The 21,315-nt window shown below is 40.3% G+C and overlaps 1 protein-coding gene across 2 annotated transcripts in view; it reads left to right on the top strand.

The window, feature by feature from the left end:
- Positions 1 to 21,315, top strand: part of fbxl17 (F-box and leucine-rich repeat protein 17) — a 239,313-nt gene that overhangs the window by 254 nt on the left and 217,744 nt on the right. For both annotated transcript variants that reach the window (XM_067612929.1, XM_067612937.1), the window contains exons 2-6: positions 1,542 to 2,050; positions 2,400 to 2,783; positions 3,024 to 3,146; positions 3,377 to 3,634; positions 3,836 to 3,967. In XM_067612929.1, the coding sequence (XP_067469030.1) occupies positions 1,562 to 2,050; positions 2,400 to 2,783; positions 3,024 to 3,146; positions 3,377 to 3,634; positions 3,836 to 3,967 (1,386 nt within the window). In that variant the 5' untranslated portion in view covers positions 1,542 to 1,561. The remainder of the gene's footprint in view (positions 1 to 1,541; positions 2,051 to 2,399; positions 2,784 to 3,023; positions 3,147 to 3,376; positions 3,635 to 3,835; positions 3,968 to 21,315) is intronic.

Raw genomic sequence — 21,315 nt, 5'->3', positions numbered from 1 at the left:
GGAGCAAGCTAGCCTGTCAGAAAGCTCCACTGGGTAGCAGTGAAAACGACTATTTTTCCCCCCCAAAATGAGGGTGTAAATGTGTTGTCAAGTTGGAGCAAACCTGCCGCGATTTCAGGCAAAACACAGCATCCGCGGTCAGACTGCTTTGCGTGTGTCTGCTAAACAAACGACCACCTGTTCTCTGTTTACATCTTTGTGTTTTCATTCGGCAGCTATTCCTTGCTGGACTGTAGCATATTATAGCATTATATTATAATGTAGGCGACGAAATTAGGGTTGTAAGCAACAAGTAGTATTCACGACACAACTAAGACAAGTGTTTTGACAAAGTGGCAAACACGGCTGCAAAGCTTGCTGCTCCTTTGTTGTGCGCTCTAAGTTTAGGCTCATAGTATAATTTTGTTTTTTATAGGAAAAATCAAGCAATAGTTTCTGCTGTGCATTCTAATTATGTGTACTAGAGAGAAGCATGTAATGACAGTGTTGGCTACCATCAGTCTATTTTGAGGATCATATCTTTCACCAGCTGTTCCACTATATACAGTAACTGTGTTATTTAAATCCATCTTGATTTTCCTTGACACCTAAAGGATAGGTTCACAGTTTTTCAAGACTGTCTTAAAACAACAGTCAGGTGCTCAAATAAACATTGAAGAGCGTTTTCCTCGCTGTAATCATCCCTCCTGTTCATACTGGCTATGAAAAGATCCCCTTCAAATGTGCAAATGTAAGTGATGAGGCTTCAGCAGTCTGAGTTAGTCATATCAAGTGGATATCTGCCACATTTACAGTCTTTTTAGTATCAAATTCCCTCTTTGCGTTTCCTCAGACAGTGTTTCCTTGTTGAGCTGCAGTGAAAGTATAGTAACAAAAAGAGGAACTTTGGCACCAAAAAGTCTGTAATGTTGAAGCTTCATATTAGCTTCAGATAAACTTTTAAATACATTTTTATACAAAGGTAGGCTTGTTGATTTTTTTCCCCCCATCACTTACATTGTAAGTGCATGATGAAGTAATCTTTTAATGGTCAGTTTGAACAGGAGGAATGATTATGGCAATTTCAGTGTACATTTGGGCACCTGACTATTGTTTTAAGACAGACTGTGAACTCGTCCCTTAATACAATATTCACATGCCGATATCTGCATTGATTGGTGGCTGAAATTGTTCCTCATGTGCACACTGGCCCTGAAGAGATCCCTTCCCAATGTAAGAGATGGGGGACAATGATGATGTTGTTGATGTTGGCACAGGAGCATTATCATTTTCCTTACTTGTTTACACCGTTCTCTACTTATAAAGTGATATTAAAGTGATATTAATAGGGCTGCAACTAATTATTCACAGTTTCTCAGAGGCCATGGTGGTGTCTTCAATTGTGTGTTTTTTTTTTTGTGCAACATTACAGAAACTTGGGTGTTGTTTCAAATATATTGAAAATATATCAAATGATACGCGGCCCTGCACTAGTCTGATCTTCAGAGCCGTGAGAATATTGCTGCATGTATTTACTAATAAATTCACTCTTGTTATTCTAGAGTTTCTTTGAATCATCTATATGGGCCATCTTCTCTCGAAAAATGGTTACCGCCTGAAGAAGAGGACACGTAAGCTTCATCACAGGAAGAAGAAGAAGAGGAACTGTTTCCTGCAAGGCCCGTGCATGCTGTGCTTCATCGTCCACAGCAACAGCAGCGGTCTTGACGACGACAGCGACCACTTAGAGACCGGCATCAACAGCAGCGGGTGCCATCACAACAGTGTCACTGGAATCAGTGTCCCAGGTGTGGGTGGAGTTGGCATCGGAGCAGCAGCTGCCTCGAAGCTCGCTGAACGATACGCAACGCTCACATCTCCTGAGGACTGTTCAAAGTTTCTGTTGTCACCCCGGGAACTAGCTATCTGGGAGGGCCAGGGGAGGAGCCTGCTATCAGCAGTTCCTGCCAAACTCATCCCATCGCCGGCGCTGTTTCGAACGGCTGGGGTGTCTGTGACCGTGCCCATACCTGTGCCTGTGCCTGGCAGCACCAGCGACTACGCTGAGATGGTAAGCAGCTGGGAAGGTGCTACACCATTAGTAACAACTGTTAATAAGTTGTGAAGATAAAACGTGAATCTAACAGTTTTTTCACTCGAAGTACTACTCTGCCTATTAAATCTGTCTCAGATGAATGCGGTCACATGGAAAGATCTCTTAAAATCTTGTTAAAGAGCAGCAAAGCTTCACACTCAGAGCAACAGCTTTTTTAATCCTTGTATTATTTTGTTCCGGTGCTGCATTGATTTGCTGTTTCATAATGTGGGCGGTGTAAAGGCTTTACAGTCAAATCTGCTGCGACTTGCCTGAAGAAAATCTGGTTTTACATGGCTGCTCTGTTTTGTGTCTCTGGGTGCAGGTGTGCAAGAGGAAGTGTTCAGAGGTGCAGAGGTGCACCCCCTGTAAGCAGCCGCGCTGTGCCTTTTCTGCCCCGGATGGAGGGCTGGAGAACGGAGGAGTGGGAGGAGGCGGGGGAGAGGCCTCGTCGAACTCTGAAACCGGCCACTGCCACCTTCCCCTCTGTCCACTTCCTTCCTCCTCCTCTTCTTCTTCTACTTCATCCTCCTCTTCCACCTCACCTGCCGATGGCTGCTGTGGGTTGGGTCTTCATGCCGATTTCCCCCACAGTTCAGACTCGTCCCCATGCTGCCCGCATCACTATGACGACTGCCAGGCGAGAGGTTCTGATGCTGCTGCTGATCACTTAAGTATCAACCACCTGCCTTCCTCCATCCTTCTTAAGGTCAGAGTTCATGAAAGACTTATAGAGGCTCTGTGTTTATATTTAATGATGCGTTTCTGTGGGTTTGAATGGATGAAAAATGCTTAAGTCCTAAGCCAAATCTCTGTACAATACTTGTTCTTGTCTTTTTAAATAAATCTGTCTCTGTATTGTTGTTGCTGAATTGCTTGTTAAGATGAGAAGGGTACACGCTGAATTGATTCCTCTTTGTGCACTATATCTTCTTTTGCCTCTCCACAGGTGCTCTCACACTTGACGGTGAAGGAGCGCTGCCTCTGTGCCTCTCTGGTTTGTAAGTACTGGAGGGACCTCTGCTTGGACTTCCAGTTCTGGAAGCAAATCGACCTCAGTGGCCTACAACAAGTAAGTCAGCACATAAGGCGGCTCATTTTTTGGTTGTTTGTTTTTCACATTCTACATTTCAGAGATATAGTCGATGCTCTGACTTGGAGTAAGTGAGCAGGAGAGGCTTAAGTGTCTCACCACGTACACTTTGACAGAACAAATAACTGCTTCTGGGATCAAATCTAAGACTTATTTTGTAAGTTTTATTTTGGTTTCTACTGACTTATATCCTTTCTCCTGTTTCTCAGGTAAATGATGATCTCCTGGTGAAAATAGCTTCTCGGAGGCAGAACGTGACAGAAATAAACATCTCGGACTGCCGCGGGGTTCACGACCATGGTGTTTCTGCGCTGGCCTCCCACTGTCCAGGCCTGCAGAAGTATACAGCCTACCGCTGCAAGCAGCTGGGTGACATGTCTCTGTCGGCCTTGGCCACACACTGCCCTCTGCTGGTGAAGGTGCATGTTGGAAACCAGGACAAACTAACGGATGAAGCACTAAAAAAGGTATGCAGTTAGAGTGAGAATGGAGACACAAGACATCCAAAGCCCCTTGTGTTTCAGTGTCTGTGATTCATTTGTCTCATGTGTTCTTTTATTTCATAATAAAGTAATACTCCAAAAAAAAAGAAAAACATTCAGGTGGCAATTCCCGGATTTTCATCTTGCGTATACTCATTAATTTCTCCTTTTTTTTTTTAACATCAGCTGGGAGAGCACTGCAGTGAGCTGAAGGACATCCACTTGGGTCAGTGCTACAGTATCACTGATGAAGGCATGGTGGCCTTGGCTAGAGGATGTCCTAAACTGCAGAGACTCTACTTGCAAGAGAACAAATTGGTCAGTCCCACACTTCATTGTTGTGCCCGTTTCCTTGCTTTCCTCGGGGCGTCTGGTCGTAGAGGAGCGAGTGTCTGTGTGTCTGTGTTTGGTGATGTGAAATTCTTAAAGCATTTGATATAAGCTCTGCATATATACTTTCCTCATCTACTGTACTGTATGTTGCTACTACTAATATTCGGCGGTAATAAGAATATATATTTTTTTGTGACCAACTTTATTATGTTTTGATTGTTTATACTGTTTTGCATTGCAATTCATGAAAAACTTGACAGTTGACAATCTATACACCGACCGTAGCAGTCTATCTTTCAAATGTGTTTCATATAGAATTTGACTAAATTGATTTACATGTTGGATTTAATTAAATCAGCCGCTGTCTCGAGAGTAACACTTGTCTCGTCCTTGAGAGCGTTTCAACATTTCTAAAACAAAAAGATTGTGAAAAGAGTTTGCTCGCTGTTTGATATATAAAGGGGAGTTGCAGGAGTTTTTATCTTACAATAAGAATTTTCTTGTCTTGTTACTTACTGTTGTTTAATGAGATTTTGAGTTTGAGAATTGAAGCACGAGTACAGCCCAAAACTACACCAGGTGCACCTTCTTCCAACAAGCGCACCACCAGTTTGAAAGTTTGCCAGGCAACATTTACACCTGTTTTAGGGAACTAATAATTATGTTCTTCTGTTCTAATCTTCCTCTTTCTCATTAATCATACTCCTCATTAGAGCTGCAACAATTTGTTGATTAATCGATTAGCTGCCAACTATTTTTGATAATCAATTAATCGTTTTTTGTCATTTTTAAGAAAAAAATTCTCTGGTTCCAGTTTCTGAAATGTGAATATTTTCTCATTTCTTTAGTCCTCTATGACAGTAAACTGAATATCTTTGGGTTGTGGACTGTTGTTTGCGACAAAAGTGAACATTTGAAGACCTCACCTTGGGCTTTTCGATATTTTTCATCATTTTCTGACATTTTATGGACCAAACAACTAATCTGTTCATCGAGAAAATAATCGCCAGATTAATCGATAATGAAAATAATCGTTGGTTGCAGCCCTGTTCCTCGTCATAGTATTGTTTGTTTTTGTGTAGACACACAGTCTTGTAAACACAAAAACCCCAATATGAATACACAATAAAAACCCAACACTTAAAGGTACACAGAGAGGTTTCCCCTCCAACAAAGTATTAAGCCTTTAAGCCTTTGCTTTTAACTTTGCGTTCGTGTGTGCATGATGGCAGTGTAAGGGCGGTAAGGGGATGTGACAGGGTCAGGGGTCAGTAGACATGTCAGCGGCAACAAGAATGGCGGAAAGTTTTGAAGACAAGTTAAAAGACCAAGTCCGCAATGTACCCACATCTCAACAATGTGTCACTGCCGCTGCACAGTGAGAAATATGCTTGTCTGAATAGCTGGTTGATTTAGGGGCCTTTCATACCATCTACTAGTGTTGCCAGGTTTATTGTTTATATCATGCAAATCTGGAAGTTCTATATATATATATATATATATATATATATATATATATATATATATATATATATATATATATATATATATATATATATATATATATATATATATATATATATATATATATATCCTAAGTTGTCTGTTGTGCCCTCTAGTGGAATCCTCCAGTTACACCCAAAGTACATAAGCAAGTATGTGAACAATTCTGTTAACGCCGCAGCCGGTTGTTTATGCAAACACGTGGTCAAAAAGCAAGTATAACTCCAGCCTTAGTCGAAAATGTATTCGTTTTGGTATCTTGAATTATGATCAGTGGATAAAAACAAAAACTGCAGATTTTTTTCATCAATATTACAAATGTGTCTTGCATGAAGACATATACTGTAGCTCATATGAACGCCACATACGGTATGTTGACACATGCATATATTTGCAGATTAACGCGTTAATCATTTTCATAACCGAGCTTATTATGACAACTGGTTATGTTTGCATCATGAACAAGGAACAGCTGAACTGCTTTTTTCACTTTTTTCATTGTATTCTTTTCATTAACAGCAGTAGTGAAAAAAGAAAGTGACTGACTTCTTTAAAGTACCACTAGATGTTACTGTTTCCCACTTTCTGAAAACAACCTGCCAGCTGCTTTCTTCATGTAGGCCACAGCTTGTTGATAGTAATGGTGAATTGTGGATTTCTTTACTAAATCACAAACACATCTTTTCTTTTATTTGTCACTCAGCATCTTCTCTGGATTCTTATACAGAGAACTTAAAAAACCATTTAACATGTCTGTCTTTAACCTGGTTCAGTTAGATCTCTGTTTTTTCACTGATGCTTTCACCCTTTTTCCCTGCTAATATTTATTTCCAGTCCATGAATAGTCATGACCGTGATGAATTAGTCCGCTTTAAATTGTTAACAATAGCTCAGTTTGTTAAAACCCCATTCATCAACTTAATAGTATATGAAATTGGCGATTACCACTAGGTGAGAGATTAATATTGTTTCTGATAACATTTCAGCACGGCGGTATCAATTTCAGACAGTCATTTTTCAGACGTGAGATCGTCGTACTTATTTTAGCTTCCTGTCATTAGTGTGGAGAGAAATGGGCTGAGCTTATATGGGAATTGTTATGTCTAGGTGCTCTGGTTGCTTGGCCTAAAATTGTCATTAAGTTTGCCAGGAATTAAGACGACCCAGAAACCCGTACCTGCCATGTTTCCACAGAGGCCATTTATTCTCTCTGACAGCTTGAAAGACTACCTAAGGTTCTTTCCTCCAACTCCCCAGAAAGAAGAGTTTGTTTCTTATAGTCTCCAGATGAGATAAATCTGCTTGGCTGAAAATGTTGGCCTATACTGTGAGATACAAAAAATATGTATGTCAAAATATTTCTTTTGATATTTTGCATTTGTACTCATTTAGACATGGATGTCAGATTCTACAGGCTTTTGGCTTCTATATAAAAAATGATCAATATTGTATAAGGTATGAAGAATTTAAAGAATTCAAAGTACAAAAGGTGCTTTAATCCCTAAAGCACCTTTTGTACTTTAGGAATCTTTTTTCACTGAGACAAAAGGTCAGCTGTTTATAGACCAACTAAAAGGTTTTGAAGCAACGTGGAAAAGGCTTTTATGAAAGGTTTATGCAAAAACTGAAAGGCTGAACACCTCTGGGAGCCCTCGCTCTCTACGTGATATGATCCAGGAAACGGCATTGAGATGAGCTTTTTGTTTTTTAGTGTGCTATAAATCCCCTCTCCTCTCCTCTCCTCTCCTCTCCTCTCCTCTCCTCTCCTCTCCTCTCCTCTCCTCTCCTCTCCTCTCCTCTCCTCTCAACTCCTCTCTTCTCTTCTCCTCTCTTCTCCCCTCCCCTCCGTGGTAGGAAGGATCCTGTCTCTGTCTCTCCTAATCAATCACAGAAGAAGATGAGCCTTTTACTCACTCTGATCTGCCTCCTCTTTCTCCTCCTTTAAAATTGAATAATTGAATCGCTGCAGGATGTTTCTGTGTGGTCTTTCACTCGCCGTCTCCCTTTTTCTTTGTCATGAACACACCACACATGCGTTTTTTGCTCTTTCCTTCCCTTCTTCTAGCGTGGTTGTGGTTTTGGTTCCATGCTGGAGGGACTTTTCTCTGTGTTAAGACCATATCGAGCTCTGTAAATGGTTAAATAGCTTTTTTTGGAGGGATGGGAGCAGCACTTCTCTGAATAAGCTTGTGTAAATGCTCAAACCACTACTAGCACTAACAATATTGGTAGTAATTCTGCTAAAGTTTCTCTGTTTTTGAAGAATTGCTAGTGTCATAAAAATTTAAACCACCAAATTCTTTGTCGTTAGTCAACAGGAGCAATGTCGAGGAAGGTTTTTGGAGACTTTAAACAGACTTTAGGCATTTTCTCATGGTTGCTTTTTTAATTGTGAAAGACAGAGTTAAAAGATGATGCATCATTTCTTGTAATATTATCTATTGAAAGGCACACCACTTATTTTTGTGACAGATAACTGTTGAAGGTTACTAATGCGATGCTGAGACAGTCTCCAGCAGTGACTAGTGTCACCAAATTTTGTTTACAGTTGACAAATTGGCGCTTTCTCTTTCATTGCTTGTTAGCCTGGGGCCAAATCATCCCAAGGCTACAGATAACCCTGGGCTAAGACTGTGTTGTGTGAAATGCAGGTGACTCGCGCCTCTGTGCCTCACTCTTTTTGACATCTACCCTGCATTCTTTATTGGATTTCATCCACTATTTATGCCGGAGTTGGTTATATTGCACCAGTTGCCTTTCAAGGCTTGTTTTCATCTTCTGAAGTGTCCCCCCCCACCACCACCACCACCACCATTCATATTCTGTTCTCTTTCACCACCTCGAAGGGCAAAGGCTCTGAGAATAGCAAATTCCCCTTTTCCTCATCTGCCATAGAGGAGAGAGGCAGCCCTGAAAGTTTAACTATGAGTTCACTCAGTTTCATACACCAACCGGTGGACGTACTACAAACTACAAAAACCTCTCATCACCCATCTCTGTATGTCAGTGTCTTTGCTCCTTCAATTAAACACACATAGCAATCTGCAAACATTTCTGCTGGTGAAGCACTTTTCTTCTCCCTTTTCCTGTCTCTTAAAAAAAAAAATTATCTGCTCTCCTGTCTTGTTAAAATCAAAGAGTGTGCATTTAATTTTCATACAGTGTGATGGGAAGATTCTTCCACTGGCTCCTCTCAAAGACACACACACACACACGCACTGATTATTTACAGTTTTAATTAGTCCAAAATGTGGAAATGTAAGTGGAATTGAAGATGACCTAACATAGATTACTATGTGCCCTCAATTTAGGTGTAATTACTCTGTACAATCCAAGCCTCCCCCCCTGTGCTTTCACCACGTTTTCCGTCGTTCTCTAACACTTCAGCGTTCGGGATGGAGGGAATGCGTATGTAACCCTAACCCTGACGAGAAACTATGCCCGTGGAACAACATGAAACACTGGGAAAGACGAAATGTCAGAGCGAATGGTGTTTCTTGGCCATCGGTCAGTGAAGAAGGCCTCATCTCCTGACCTGATTGGACGTCTGTGTAGCCTGTCAGTAGTCTGGTTTTTAGCTGGCAGGGGAAATGACAGCGAGGTCCCGCCGGTCCAATCAAGCATAAATGCGGATTAAATTGTATATTGACATTAGTAGATTTAATTAGCCGGATTAGAGGGAGAGCAAAGACAAAGGAAGTGATAATGATAGCTTTCAGTTATTATGGGATAGACCTTTTGACATACACCAACACACACACACTGGTTCAAAAACTGGAAGCGACACACATGTGAATAGCTGCCAGCTGCACTGGATTCTCCTCTGGAAACTTTGTTCACGTATATGACTGTAATTACAGATAAATAGAACCACTCTGACCAGCCACAAACACAACTCTACACACACACACACACACACACACACATACATACACACAAACAGTGCTTTGTCCATCTCCTCTTCATGATCTCCTGAATACCGCCCCCCCTCCCCCAAGTCTTCAAAGACAGGAGTCTTCAGGATGTCAAATGTCAGATGTTGTATGATGTATTTAGTCAGTTTAACAGCTAATGGCGCTGGATTATGTCTGTCAGAGTGAGGAAAGGCTCTGCTCCCATCCAGAATTTCCATGCTTAAAGGTCAACTAGAAGTCTTTCTATGTCTCTTTGTCTGTATGGATTTGGAAGGTAGCTACATGGGTCAAATCAAGATGGAATTTACTGCAGAAAGCTGTGGAGAGACGGGAGAGATTGTCTATTGTCAGTTTCTATTGTGTCATGCCAAAGAGGCAGCCTATCAGAGAGTCTTAAATCCACATTCTGTCACTTTCTCTGCCTTTTCGGTATTTTCTTTAAAATTTTTATTTTCCTTCTTTGTCTCTGTTGTTTCACCGAGAATTGCAACTACTGATTATTTTCATTATCTGTTGAAAAAAAAAATTCAGCAATTAAAAAAATAATGAAGCCTTGAACCAGGTATGATTCCCAAAGCCCAAGGTGAGGATTGATGACAATTGTTTTGAAGCAACCAACAGTCCGTAACCCAAAGATATTCAGTTTTCAATCAAAGAGGAAACCAGGAAATATTCACATTTGAGATGCTGGAACCAGAGATTTTTTCTTAAAAAAATGACTAAAGATTAGCTGATTATCAACATACTGTAGTTGCAGATTAATTTTCTGTCGATCGAGTAATTGATTAATTGTTGCAGCTCCTGTCATGTAATATCTTTTGTGTGTCAATGTCCATTTCTGAATTTGTTTTTGTTGTTGTTGTCGTCAACTTCTTGTTTAGCACCATGATTTTAGCCAAACTAGCAGCTTGGCTCTAGGGATGGCAATGCTGGTCTGTCGGTTGGTGAATCCACCACTTTGGTCCAGATTGAAAGAGCTCAACTATCAGATGGATCAGCATAAAATTTAGTACAGAAATTCATGGTTCCCAGAGCATGAACCTTTATGACTTTGGTGGTCGAATGACTTGTCCTCGAGTACCACCATGAGGTTGACATTTTTGGATTTTAGTGAAACATTTCAACAACTATTGGACAGATAGTCGTGACAGACATTCATGGTTACCAAAGGATGAATCTTAAAGACTCAGTTCATGGTTAATATCTCAACATCTACCAGATGGATTGGCACAAAATTTTGTACAGACATTCATGGTTCAGAGACAATGGATCTTAACGACTTTGTTGATCCCTTGACTTCTCCTTTAGCGCTACCATGAGGTTGACATTTGTGGTTTTGTGGCAGTGAAATGTCTCAATAACTATTTGACATATTGCCATGAAATTTGGTGACGACATTCATGCTCCCTACTACCATAACTTTAATGGTTTAGTGCAACCAACAGGTCCAAATTTAAGTATAATCAGCAGATTAAATGATAATGAAAATGACTGGTAGTTGCCACCCTAACTGTGTTTGACTCATGCGGAGAAGGACATTTATATGCTTTAAAACTTACTTTCACCATTGCTGTAGGTTACGTTCTCAGTATGTATTCTGAGCAAACAGCACATTGCTCTCTTTGATATCCTCCTCTTCATTGCTCTTTTGAAGTGCCTCTGTATCGATCTATGTCCCCAAAAAGCTCTGTGTGTGTGTGTGTGTGTGTTTGGGGAGGCTGCTGATTGGCCTTTGCCTGAAGAGTAATCAGATGCATTAATGAGCACTGACTTTAACTTGGGCAGCTGGCTGCACTCAGACACAGACATTGTCGATATGTTCCCTCCGCTGTCTGCCCAAGAACAAAACAAGTTTTAAAGGGGAGAGAAAGAAAAGGAAGAAGTGAAAACACTTTTGGAAATGTGAGTCTGTGAAGCGTGTCTCCAAAGCAATATTTCACTTTGGTACAATGTTTTCTTTTCAACAATAGTTACCTCGGGAAGAGTCGGCGTCAACATTAGGCATTTTCTTTCCTGACTCTATCAATAACACAGGTGAAATTACTTTTTGACAAAGAAGACCTTGGTGTGGCAGGATGCTCCCTTGAGTGGCTCATAGAAATGTTAAAAGAAAAAAAGTGAATGATGGATGCAGTAATTGAGAGAGTGGGACAGCCAATATATCTGTCCCTCTGTTGTTGAGCAATGACAGAATGCCAAAAAATGACAATGGTAGGCCAGAATTGAAAATCTCTGTTTGGCAGGGTAGAAATGGAGAGTAGCTGAAGTAATTTAGATTTTGTTTCTTTGCCAAACATTTGGCTCATTCTGTGTGGGATTACAAGACACTATATTGTTATATAACAAACATAAAAAAAATAAGTAACATAATGAGATAATGTGTTTATATTATTAGCTATAACATTACTTATATATTTGTTTAAATGTGCAAATTTTCAAATAAATTGTAGAATTGTAGAAGAAAATACATTACTAATATAATACTTATATATTTATTTATTTATACAAGTTTATCGTGATGAAGGGCTCATCCTCATCCTCCAGACTTTTTCTAAGTGACTAAGTGACTGCCTTAAATTTTCAGTTTCATATGTGAACTTAAGTCTAACAGCCAACAAAGTCTTAGTTTGTAGTTCCTTGTAAAAAGGACAATATAAAATAAAGCTGCAGCAATTAGTCGATTAATCGATTAGTTGATTAACAGAAAATTACTCAAGAGCTGTTTTGATAATCGACAAATGGTTGTTGTAATTTTTTAAGAAAAATATGCCAAATATTCAGCGGTTGCAGCTTCTCGGATGTGAAAATCTGAAACTTTTCTTTGGATTTTAGACTGTTGATCAGATTAACAGGACATTTGAAGACGGCGCCTTGAGCTTTTAGAAATTATAACATTAATTTTTCTTTATTTTCTGACATTTTATAGACAAAACCATTGATTGAGAAAATAATCGACAGATCAATCGATAATGAAAATGATTGTTAGTTGCAGCCATAATATAAAACTACATGAAACTCATTTCCTATGTCTTTTAGATGGCACGTTCAACAAATCTGCTTTTCTTCTTCTAGACTGACATACTGTCCACTTTCAACACTGAGTCATAAAATACCAGATCTCAGAAGAAGTGATAGAGGAATGAGAGTCTGCAGAATTACCAGCAGTTAGATTCAAAGCATTATTGTCACATGCACAGAGTTGCACTGTTGTTTGCACCCCTCTCTGATTTCCATCCATTGAAAAAATACTTAATGATGAAATTATGTTTTGTGGTTTGTGGTTAGTTGCCTTAATACTCATCTAAATAATTGCGTCAATAGTAGCAGCAGTAGTATATTATAGTGTAATCAAAGGACGGGTTCACAGTTTTTCATATAAAACAACAGTCAGGTGCTCATATGAACACCGAAACAGGTTTTGATCACTGTACTGACTGTTAGAAGATCCCCTTCATAATGCACTTACAATGTAAGTGATGGGGGACAAAATCCACACTCCTTGTTTTGAGCAAAAAATGTATTTAAAAGTTTATCTGAAGCTAAGCCGTGTGAGGTAGTCAAATAAAGTGGATGTCTTCCACTGTTAGTCATTTGAGTAAAAAAAAAAAAAATCCCTCTTTCTGTCTCAATGGACAGCGTTTTCCTGTTCAGCTGCAGTGGAAAGATCGTAAAAAGAGGAAATTTGGCACTAAAAAGACAGTAACTTTGAAAGATATTGACTTGACTCGTTTGGATGGCTGAAGCTTTGTATTAGCTTCAAATAAACTTTTATAACATTGTTGGATGGAAGGAGGATTGGATGGATTTTGGTCCCCAATCACTTACATTGCAAGTGCACTATAAAGGGATCTCTTAATGGTCAGTATGAACAGGAGGAATGATTGCAACAAAAACATGTGTCAATGTTAATTTGGGCACCTGACTATTGTTTTAGGACATACTTAAAAATCTGTGAACCTATCCTTTTAAAGTAGGCACTGATGTGATGGTGTTTTAATGGCTCTTTGACATTCTTCAGTGCAGAGTGTCTCAAGTCCAAAGACAGTAGCTCAGGATCAAAGATAAAACCAAATCACCATTATGACCTTAACTGACTTATCAGCACTCTTTTCTGGAATGTCAAATACATCCAGAAATGTATACGGCTCAGACGCTGTGTTTAACTCTCACCTGCAGAGGGTGTAGTAGGACTGGCTAAGAGCAGGAATTCAGCAGTAGGTGACTAGTGGGGCAACATGCAGCCGATTGCCTCTCAGTGTTCCTTCAGACTCCTCGTACAAGATCCTATTCTGTTTTTAAAAACTCTTGAGGATATTACTAAATATTTGAGAGACACACATTTTTGTTTCTTTGGTTTACAGCTTGTAAATGCAAGAGGTTGCATGAAGGAATATTAAGAAGTTGTCCTTTTTAAAGTTATTTTTTGATTTGTTATGTTTTATAACCTGTTGATACTTTTTAATATCTTTCTGTTCATATCAGAGTGTAACATAGGTGGTTGCATCTTTCATGTAGTTTGAATTGCATGTAATTTATGTCATAATTTGAATACTATTGAAATGAAAATAGCCGTTTTCTCACTCGTAGTCAGAAATTTTGAATGGCCTTTGCAGTAGTAATACACACAGTAATCTCTCAGTGCTGGAGATTGTAGCAGCGCTCATCTCCATGACGTTATCGAGCGTTCACTTGCAGCTATCAGAGTACCAGGAAAAAGCACTCACCAATGTTAATGTGAATTTGACTTCCATTTCTGTTCATTGCTTACTCTAGCTGAGCACATGGATGGACTGCAGCCTGAGACAGGGGGTAAAGCTGAGATGAAACACACATTTAATTTTTTTTCTCCCTTTAAACTATTTTTTTTTTTTTTTTTTTTAAATTGGGTAACCGGTGTGAAGCCTGTGCAAAACTTATCCTACCTTCAGGCTCATGACTCGCTGTTGTTTGATTTTTGAAAGCTGATGCTTTGTTGTTGATCTGCAAAAAGAATACCTGTGTTGAAAAAAGTGAAATGGGTAATTTGATGGAGATAAGTAGAGCTGAAACAATTAATTGATTAATCCATGAGTCTATTGAAAGAAAATTTTTCATTTTGTTGAGCTAAAAATGCCAAATATTCACCCATTCCTGCTCTTCAAATGTGAAGATTTGATGCTTTTCTTTGTTTGTCGGATGAAACAAGTGATTCGAAAAAGTCACTCAGGGATCTCAGGGGAATTATAAAAGCCATTTTTCACTATTTTCTGATATTTTAGACAGAACAATTGAGATAAAAACCAGCAAATTCATTGCTAATAAAAACAACTGCTAGTTGCAACCATAGACCTAGCGTGTTAGTTAGTGTTTTCCTTCAGTCTAGCCTTCTGTGACCTTGTTTACATTTTTTAAGCTTCTACGTTCGCTCTCAGTTGTTCCACTCCTGCTAGCCAGCAGCACCTTGGGAAGGTTTTTTGGCAACACAACAGCCAGTAACTTTTTGACAATCAATTTAGGCAAAATCATTTTGGCACCCATTTCAATCCTCCTGTGGTCCAGTGCCTGGGCTCTGACCTGGCCAGTGTTTAAAGAGCATTGCTTTAGAGGCCTTCTGTTTATCCAGCTCCAGACAGCAGCAGCAGCAGCAGCATCTGACACCCAGCCAGGGATGTCACTGTGATTCATGGCCCTTTCCGACACCTCGCTCACCCCTTTACTCTTCTTAATCTCTTTGTGCTCTTTCCTTCTCCCCTCTTTTCTCTCTCTCTCTCTCTCTCTCTCTCTTCCTCTCGCTCTCTCTGATGATGAGTTTTCCTTTTGTTTGAGAAGGGCAGAAATGATGTCATCATTTAAAGTAGGCGCCCGAAGCCGGGATGGAGGCCTAGCCTTTAGCCCAGTGGACTAGTTTATACGTACTGTGATGAATAGCCCTCCTTGGGGATTTACTTGTGCTATAGAGGAAAGACAGAACGTGTAAAACAGAGGAAAAGAGAAGGTCTACCTTCCTTTTTCAGCTCATTTTCAACTTTTTTTTTTTATCCTCTTTTTCACGCTCGTGGTCCCGCTACTCACCCCATCGCTCTCTTCCTCTCTCAAACAAGCCATATCCTCCCTCTTGATTTCTCTCTCTCTACCTCTGCACCCCTCTTCCCCCCCCCATGTCTCTGTCTGTCTGTGATTGAGAGGCCAAACCCACTCTAATCACTGACTTCATTAGTGATGATTGATAAGAGGCAGAAAGGTGTGTGTCTGTATGAGCGTATATAAGTTTTGTGTGTGTGTCAGATGGTTTTCTGCGTGTCCATTTGTGTCCACGAACCTTCCTACCTCACCCTCCACCAGACGTCACCCTTCTGCCCCCCCCCACCCCCCCTTGATGCTCTTGGGGCTGGTGATAGCAGCAGCGGTTCAATACTCGGGGTAATGAATGTGTTTAATAAGCACAGTGGGTCGATGGGCTTAATGAAGGTGTGACAGAGGATGGGCCTGGAGAATGCTGGTGTAACGAGACTCTAACGAGCCACCGGGCTTAACGAGGTCAGGCTGTAATTGGGATTCCCTCACCTGTACAGTTTCTGTCTGCTCGGGCCTCTGTGTTCCCTCTGCTCCCGTTTGGTACTGTACGTTTGTTTGTCCGTCTACTGATTTATCTCTCGTCTTTGTGATGTTTTTCGTGATGTATTTCTTCCCCTCCGTTTCTCGCTCTGTCTCCGTTCGCTTCCTCTACGATGCCTCCTTTTCTCTCCCCTCATTATTTCTTTTTATTTTCCGTCCATCTCTCACACACGCCTGCCTCTTAGCCTCCATCTTTCTGCAGCTTGTCCATCTTCTCAAGGACGACCTGGCTTAGGAATGCTGGCTGAAATGCCGTGGAGTACTGTGAGCTCTTTTTTTTCTTCTTCTAAGAGGCAGGTTTCTAAGAGGCCTGCCAGGCTATTTCTGGAGGCTTGGAGCTTTTATTGTAGCTGATCCTGACATGCACAGCTTTGTTGTACAGTGTATGACTTTTCACTATTGCAGATTGAAGCGTTGTGCAGTAGTTTAAAAGATTGTCAGAACATGTTGCACAGCTTCTAAACGGCTCTTCACATTGTAAAATGCAACTCAACTGAAGTATTAACCACATTAGATTTTAAACTTGGGGACTGTAGAGCCCTAAGTTGTTTAGTGAATGTTGGAAATGAATGTACCATTTTATATTCACAGGAATTCTTATAAAGTCTTATAAAGGCAGCAGAAGTTGAGACACTACAGCCAATTTTAAAATGGAAAACTTTACAAACCCTCAAAATCAACTGATTTCTGCGTGAATACTTCTCTAAATATATTCTCTTTTGTTCATTTTTCGGTGTAAGATGAGCCCACAGCCTGGTGAGAATATGAATATAGTATGCAATTTCACTCATGATTTGGCTTGATTTAATATTATTCAGATGTTATTAATAGTACGGTCACAATTGTGGCCTACATCTTCAAAACTCTAAATAACTTGACTGGCTTTCTCGCCGAACTCACAAGAGAAGGAGTGTGATTTATTTGTGTTTCCTTCTCAGTATGCCACAGTTGTTGCTGCCTACAGCACCGACACAGAGAGAGAGAGAGAGTTGGTATGCTTTTGGTTTGCTCTGGGAATAGTTAAATTTTTATTACAAATGTAACTTTGGTGAGACCACTTTTTAACTTTTTCCCATCCTGGTGGGTTTGTTCCCTCGCTCTGCTGATGGACTGGCGAGGGGAGTTGGTTTGACTGGGACTGAATAAAAGATCCCTGTTCTCTGAATCTGTTCAGCGCAGCATGATGTTGTATTTTTTCCAAACTCGACGCTACTGGAGTGTAATAAAAGCGGTGGTTAGTTTCCTACAGTTTAAAGATAAACTTCAGAGTGACATTGGAAGTAGAACGGCATATGGCTGCAATTAAGAAACACGTATCAGTTGTTAAGTTCGTGAAAAGTTAAAACTGGCTGATATCAAACAAATGTTTCCATGGCTCAGAGTGGTGTCAAAAACATTCTTTAGTCTGACTAGCAGCTAAAACAAAAGCTAAAACATTTCAATTTCATAATTATATAAATGGAGAAAATCAAGAAAATTGTTGCATTTGTGAAATAACAAATCGTTTGTTGGATTTATTTACTTGCTGAACAAATAAGACAATTACCTTTTTATCAAAGCCATAATATGTGATTGACTAATTACCTTGCATTGTTTCAGTGTTATATACTGAGTTCATAATGTTTTTTTTTCCCCAGATTTGTTCTTGTTCAGGGTTATGGACATATTTAAAAAGCACACTTGAATATCAAAGCCCTTCTTATACTTCATAATTTCTGGTAGGCGGTTGTACAGTCGTGATTTATAATGAGATATATATATATATATAATGTATCAACAACAAAAACAAGGCAATGTTTAAAAGAAAGAAAGATGGAAACAACAAGTTTTCCTTTTTATCTCCACACTCGCCTCGCCCACTCAAATACAATCAACTCATATAATATATCAATTCATATATCAATTCATATAAAATACACATTGTACCATCTGCTCATCACACCCCCATTAAACATGTGCATTGTTGTTATCAACAAGACAACAACCTTTACAGCAACAAGTAGCAAACTGCACAGCATCACTGGCTTGGTTTGATGTTTACCAGCTAACTGAACAGCTTGGCTACTATATTTTCCAGCACTTGTCAGTTGACCATATTGACACTACTGCTACCTGCTGGCAGTAGCGAACTTGTTTTTATGGGCTGTTTTCTCTCTCTCTACAACATTTATGTGTCTGAGGGAGGCGCCAACACAACAAGCTATATGTTGTCTCTTCATCACTTGTCATGTTTTATTTCACCGAAGGGACCAAAAAGGTTTATTTCCTTTCCCTTTGCCATGATTTTCTTCCACTACCTCCACTTATTTTCTGTGCTTGTCTCTTTAGGGTTGATGAATTCACAAGAGCTCATGTTATATATATCTCAAAACATTTCAACCAATCATATCTGTTACAAGGAAGAAAGTAAAAGTCTGTGTTTCTTCTTTTTAAACTTCTCGGTTCCAGCAAATTACAAAATCATGCCAATTTTTACAAATTCTCCCACTTGTCTAGAGGGTTAATATAATCACAATCCATACTGTTGAACTCTGCAGTTCAACATTATAGAGTGGGTATACACCACCCACTTCCCGTCTTTGAGAAGCAGCTATTACTCTCTGCTTCCTCTCCCTGTAGCACCAATGTTTCTCACCAATTGAAAAGTGTGACTTCCTGAACCTCACATTTCTTCGCCCGGCGTTGCCAGAGCGCAACACCGTTATGAGATATAGCATAGAGACAAGCAATCGATTAATGGTGCACTTAGCTGGGCTAATTAACAGCTATGTAGAAGTGGAGAAAGCATCAGGCAGCATCAAGGAGGTTGTTTCTCCACTGCCGAGACCCCAGATAACCTTTGAAGCATAGATCACTTTACAGCATGGTTTATATCACAGGTCGCAGGGCACAGCTGCTCCATAAGACACTGTGCACACTGCACCGGGTCAGCTTTATCACTGGGCAGAAAAGCACAGGTCACTGAGGTGAACAGAAGTTCGATCGACATTGTTGTTACTGCATTAAAAACACATTTTGTCTGTGTCGGTTTTGGACAACTTTAAGAAGGTGGTTTTGGATAAGATTATAGATAAGATTATTATAAGACTTCTCTGTAAGATATGATGTTCATTTCCTCCTTGTTTTTCTCCTATTTTTCCCTCCTCTATCTCTCCCCTCCTGTCGTTCAAACTATTTCTCCCCTTTGAGAGCGAGAATGACACGAACAACAGATTTTATTGTCACCTGCCACTCCAAATCCCGCTCTCTCCCTCTTCCCTCCTCGAATCTTCCTCCTTCCCTCCGTCTCTTTTCTTCCCTTCGCTCCCCTCTCCAGCTCCTATCCTACTCTACCTCCAGTATGAATTTAGGTTGGCTAAATTAGCTCTCAATTAAAAGTGAATTTGGTGAAAATGAGCATGCTCCAGAGGGCACAGATGAAAGGGGAAGGCAGAGCCGAAGGGCCGCCCCGGCTGACTCACTAGCTGTCTGGCTGGCTGTACCCGGCTGCATCGTGTATTTTGGGGCATGCAAAGTAAATTGTGTGTGTGTTGTTGAGTGAAGGCGGCTGATTTGCATTTAGATAAATCCCTGTGGATGTGTGGTTGTCATTGAGATGCAGGGGGCTGAATCCGGTGGCCCCCTACCCAGACACCACTACCTGCAGGGGAGGATGTGTGTGTGTGTGTGTGTTTGTATGTGTGTGTGTGTCTGTGTGAGAGAGAGAGCTCTTACCATGCTGCACTACCTGGAGCATTTGCCCCAATTTTCTAGACAGCGGTGAAGGGATGGAAATATGAGCCATTACTGGAAACATAGGTATGTTCACATGTGTGTCTGCACAAAATAGATGTGTAGCTGACCTTTTTATACCTGCGCGGACTAATATTATGAATAATAAGAAGTGACTGCACACCACAGGCTGCCATTGCATCCTATTGGACATATAGTTGGTTGGGAAGAAAACAGAGAACTGCTGAAGGCGTGGATGTTCAATTTTTGCATCTGTCCGTCACTCAAGATGAAAAAGAAAGACACTCTTTGCTGCATGTTATGAAATATTAAGCATTGTGCAGTAAGCAGTGTCCAGAAGCTGACAGTTCCCATTAGATCTTTCTGATTATATAGAAACTGCCCCCCACCCCACCCCCCCAACACAAGCCAGCTCAAATTCTCACCTTTAATGTATGTAGTCTGGTGGGTGTTCATGTAAAATGTATTTCCTTTTCTTCCTGCAGCGTATGGTAATGCATGAAACCCCAGTTCTATTGTAAGAGAATGTGCCTTTAACTGATTAATGTCAAAATTCTGGGTAAAAAAAAAGAAACATTTCACATAAGATTAAGTTGTTACAAACTGCTGATCAACGCTTAAAGTTTGAGTTGGTATCAGTTGGGCAAAAGTAAAGTGGTGGATCACTTGTTGTTGATGTCTGTATTTGCACAGGATGGTGCGGTTTGGTACTTTTGGCCTGTTGATGGATTGGCAGAGGGGGAGGCGGCTTGCTGCTGATTGACAGTCAGAGCTCAGTGTGGGCAGATGGGCTGTAGTGGCTGTAAATATGAAGCCTGTGTGACAGGTGAAGGTCAGTGTGGTGGGAGGTAGAGGAGCAGCTCAGCCTGGTGGGAGGGGGATGAGTGTGTGTGTGTGTGTGTGTGTGTGTGTGTGTGTGTGTGTGTGTGTGTGTGTGTGAGAGAGAGAAAGCTAGCTAACATACGATTGTGAGTCTTAGTTTCGGTGGATGTGTCCAAAAATAAAAGATGTATTTTATCTCACATTAGTAAAGCTGTTGGCTTCAGCACACTCGTCGTAAAATCCCCAAGACATCAGGTCTGTGTCCGAAATCACTCCCTATTAACTATATAGTCCACTATATTTTCCTGCCACCATTTTATCTGAGGGTCCAAATTCTGAGTGTTTAAATTTATCCACTATGTTGCCCTCAAAACGTCCACAATGGAACGAAGAAAGCGTCCATAAAATGTATTTTCTGCTGACAATCCCGCAGCGATGACTAGTAAGCATCTGAAATCTCAATTTGCTGCTCGCTACTGTTATTTTATGAGCTTCAAATCTTTCCAGTTTATATAATTACTCATATTAAGCAGACAGTGGTGATTTCCAGTATGCCTTTTCTCGTATAGGAAAGAGCAACTTTGCATTCCAGCAACTATCTAACGCTGCGAAGCTCTCTATTTCTCCCTGTCCTTTTTCCTCTTGCCTTATCCGAGCTGTATTGATAGAAATTGTAATCTTAAACTGATTACCCCTTTCTGTGCAGACACAGGCTAATGGTATTCAGGAAACTCTTTGCTCTACCTCCCCCTTTTTACTGTACCTTCT

The sequence above is a fragment of the Thunnus thynnus genome, chromosome 2 (assembly GCF_963924715.1).
Source record: "Thunnus thynnus chromosome 2, fThuThy2.1, whole genome shotgun sequence".
Taxonomy (NCBI): domain Eukaryota; kingdom Metazoa; phylum Chordata; class Actinopteri; order Scombriformes; family Scombridae; genus Thunnus; species Thunnus thynnus.
This window is presented reverse-complemented; position numbering and strand designations above follow the sequence as displayed.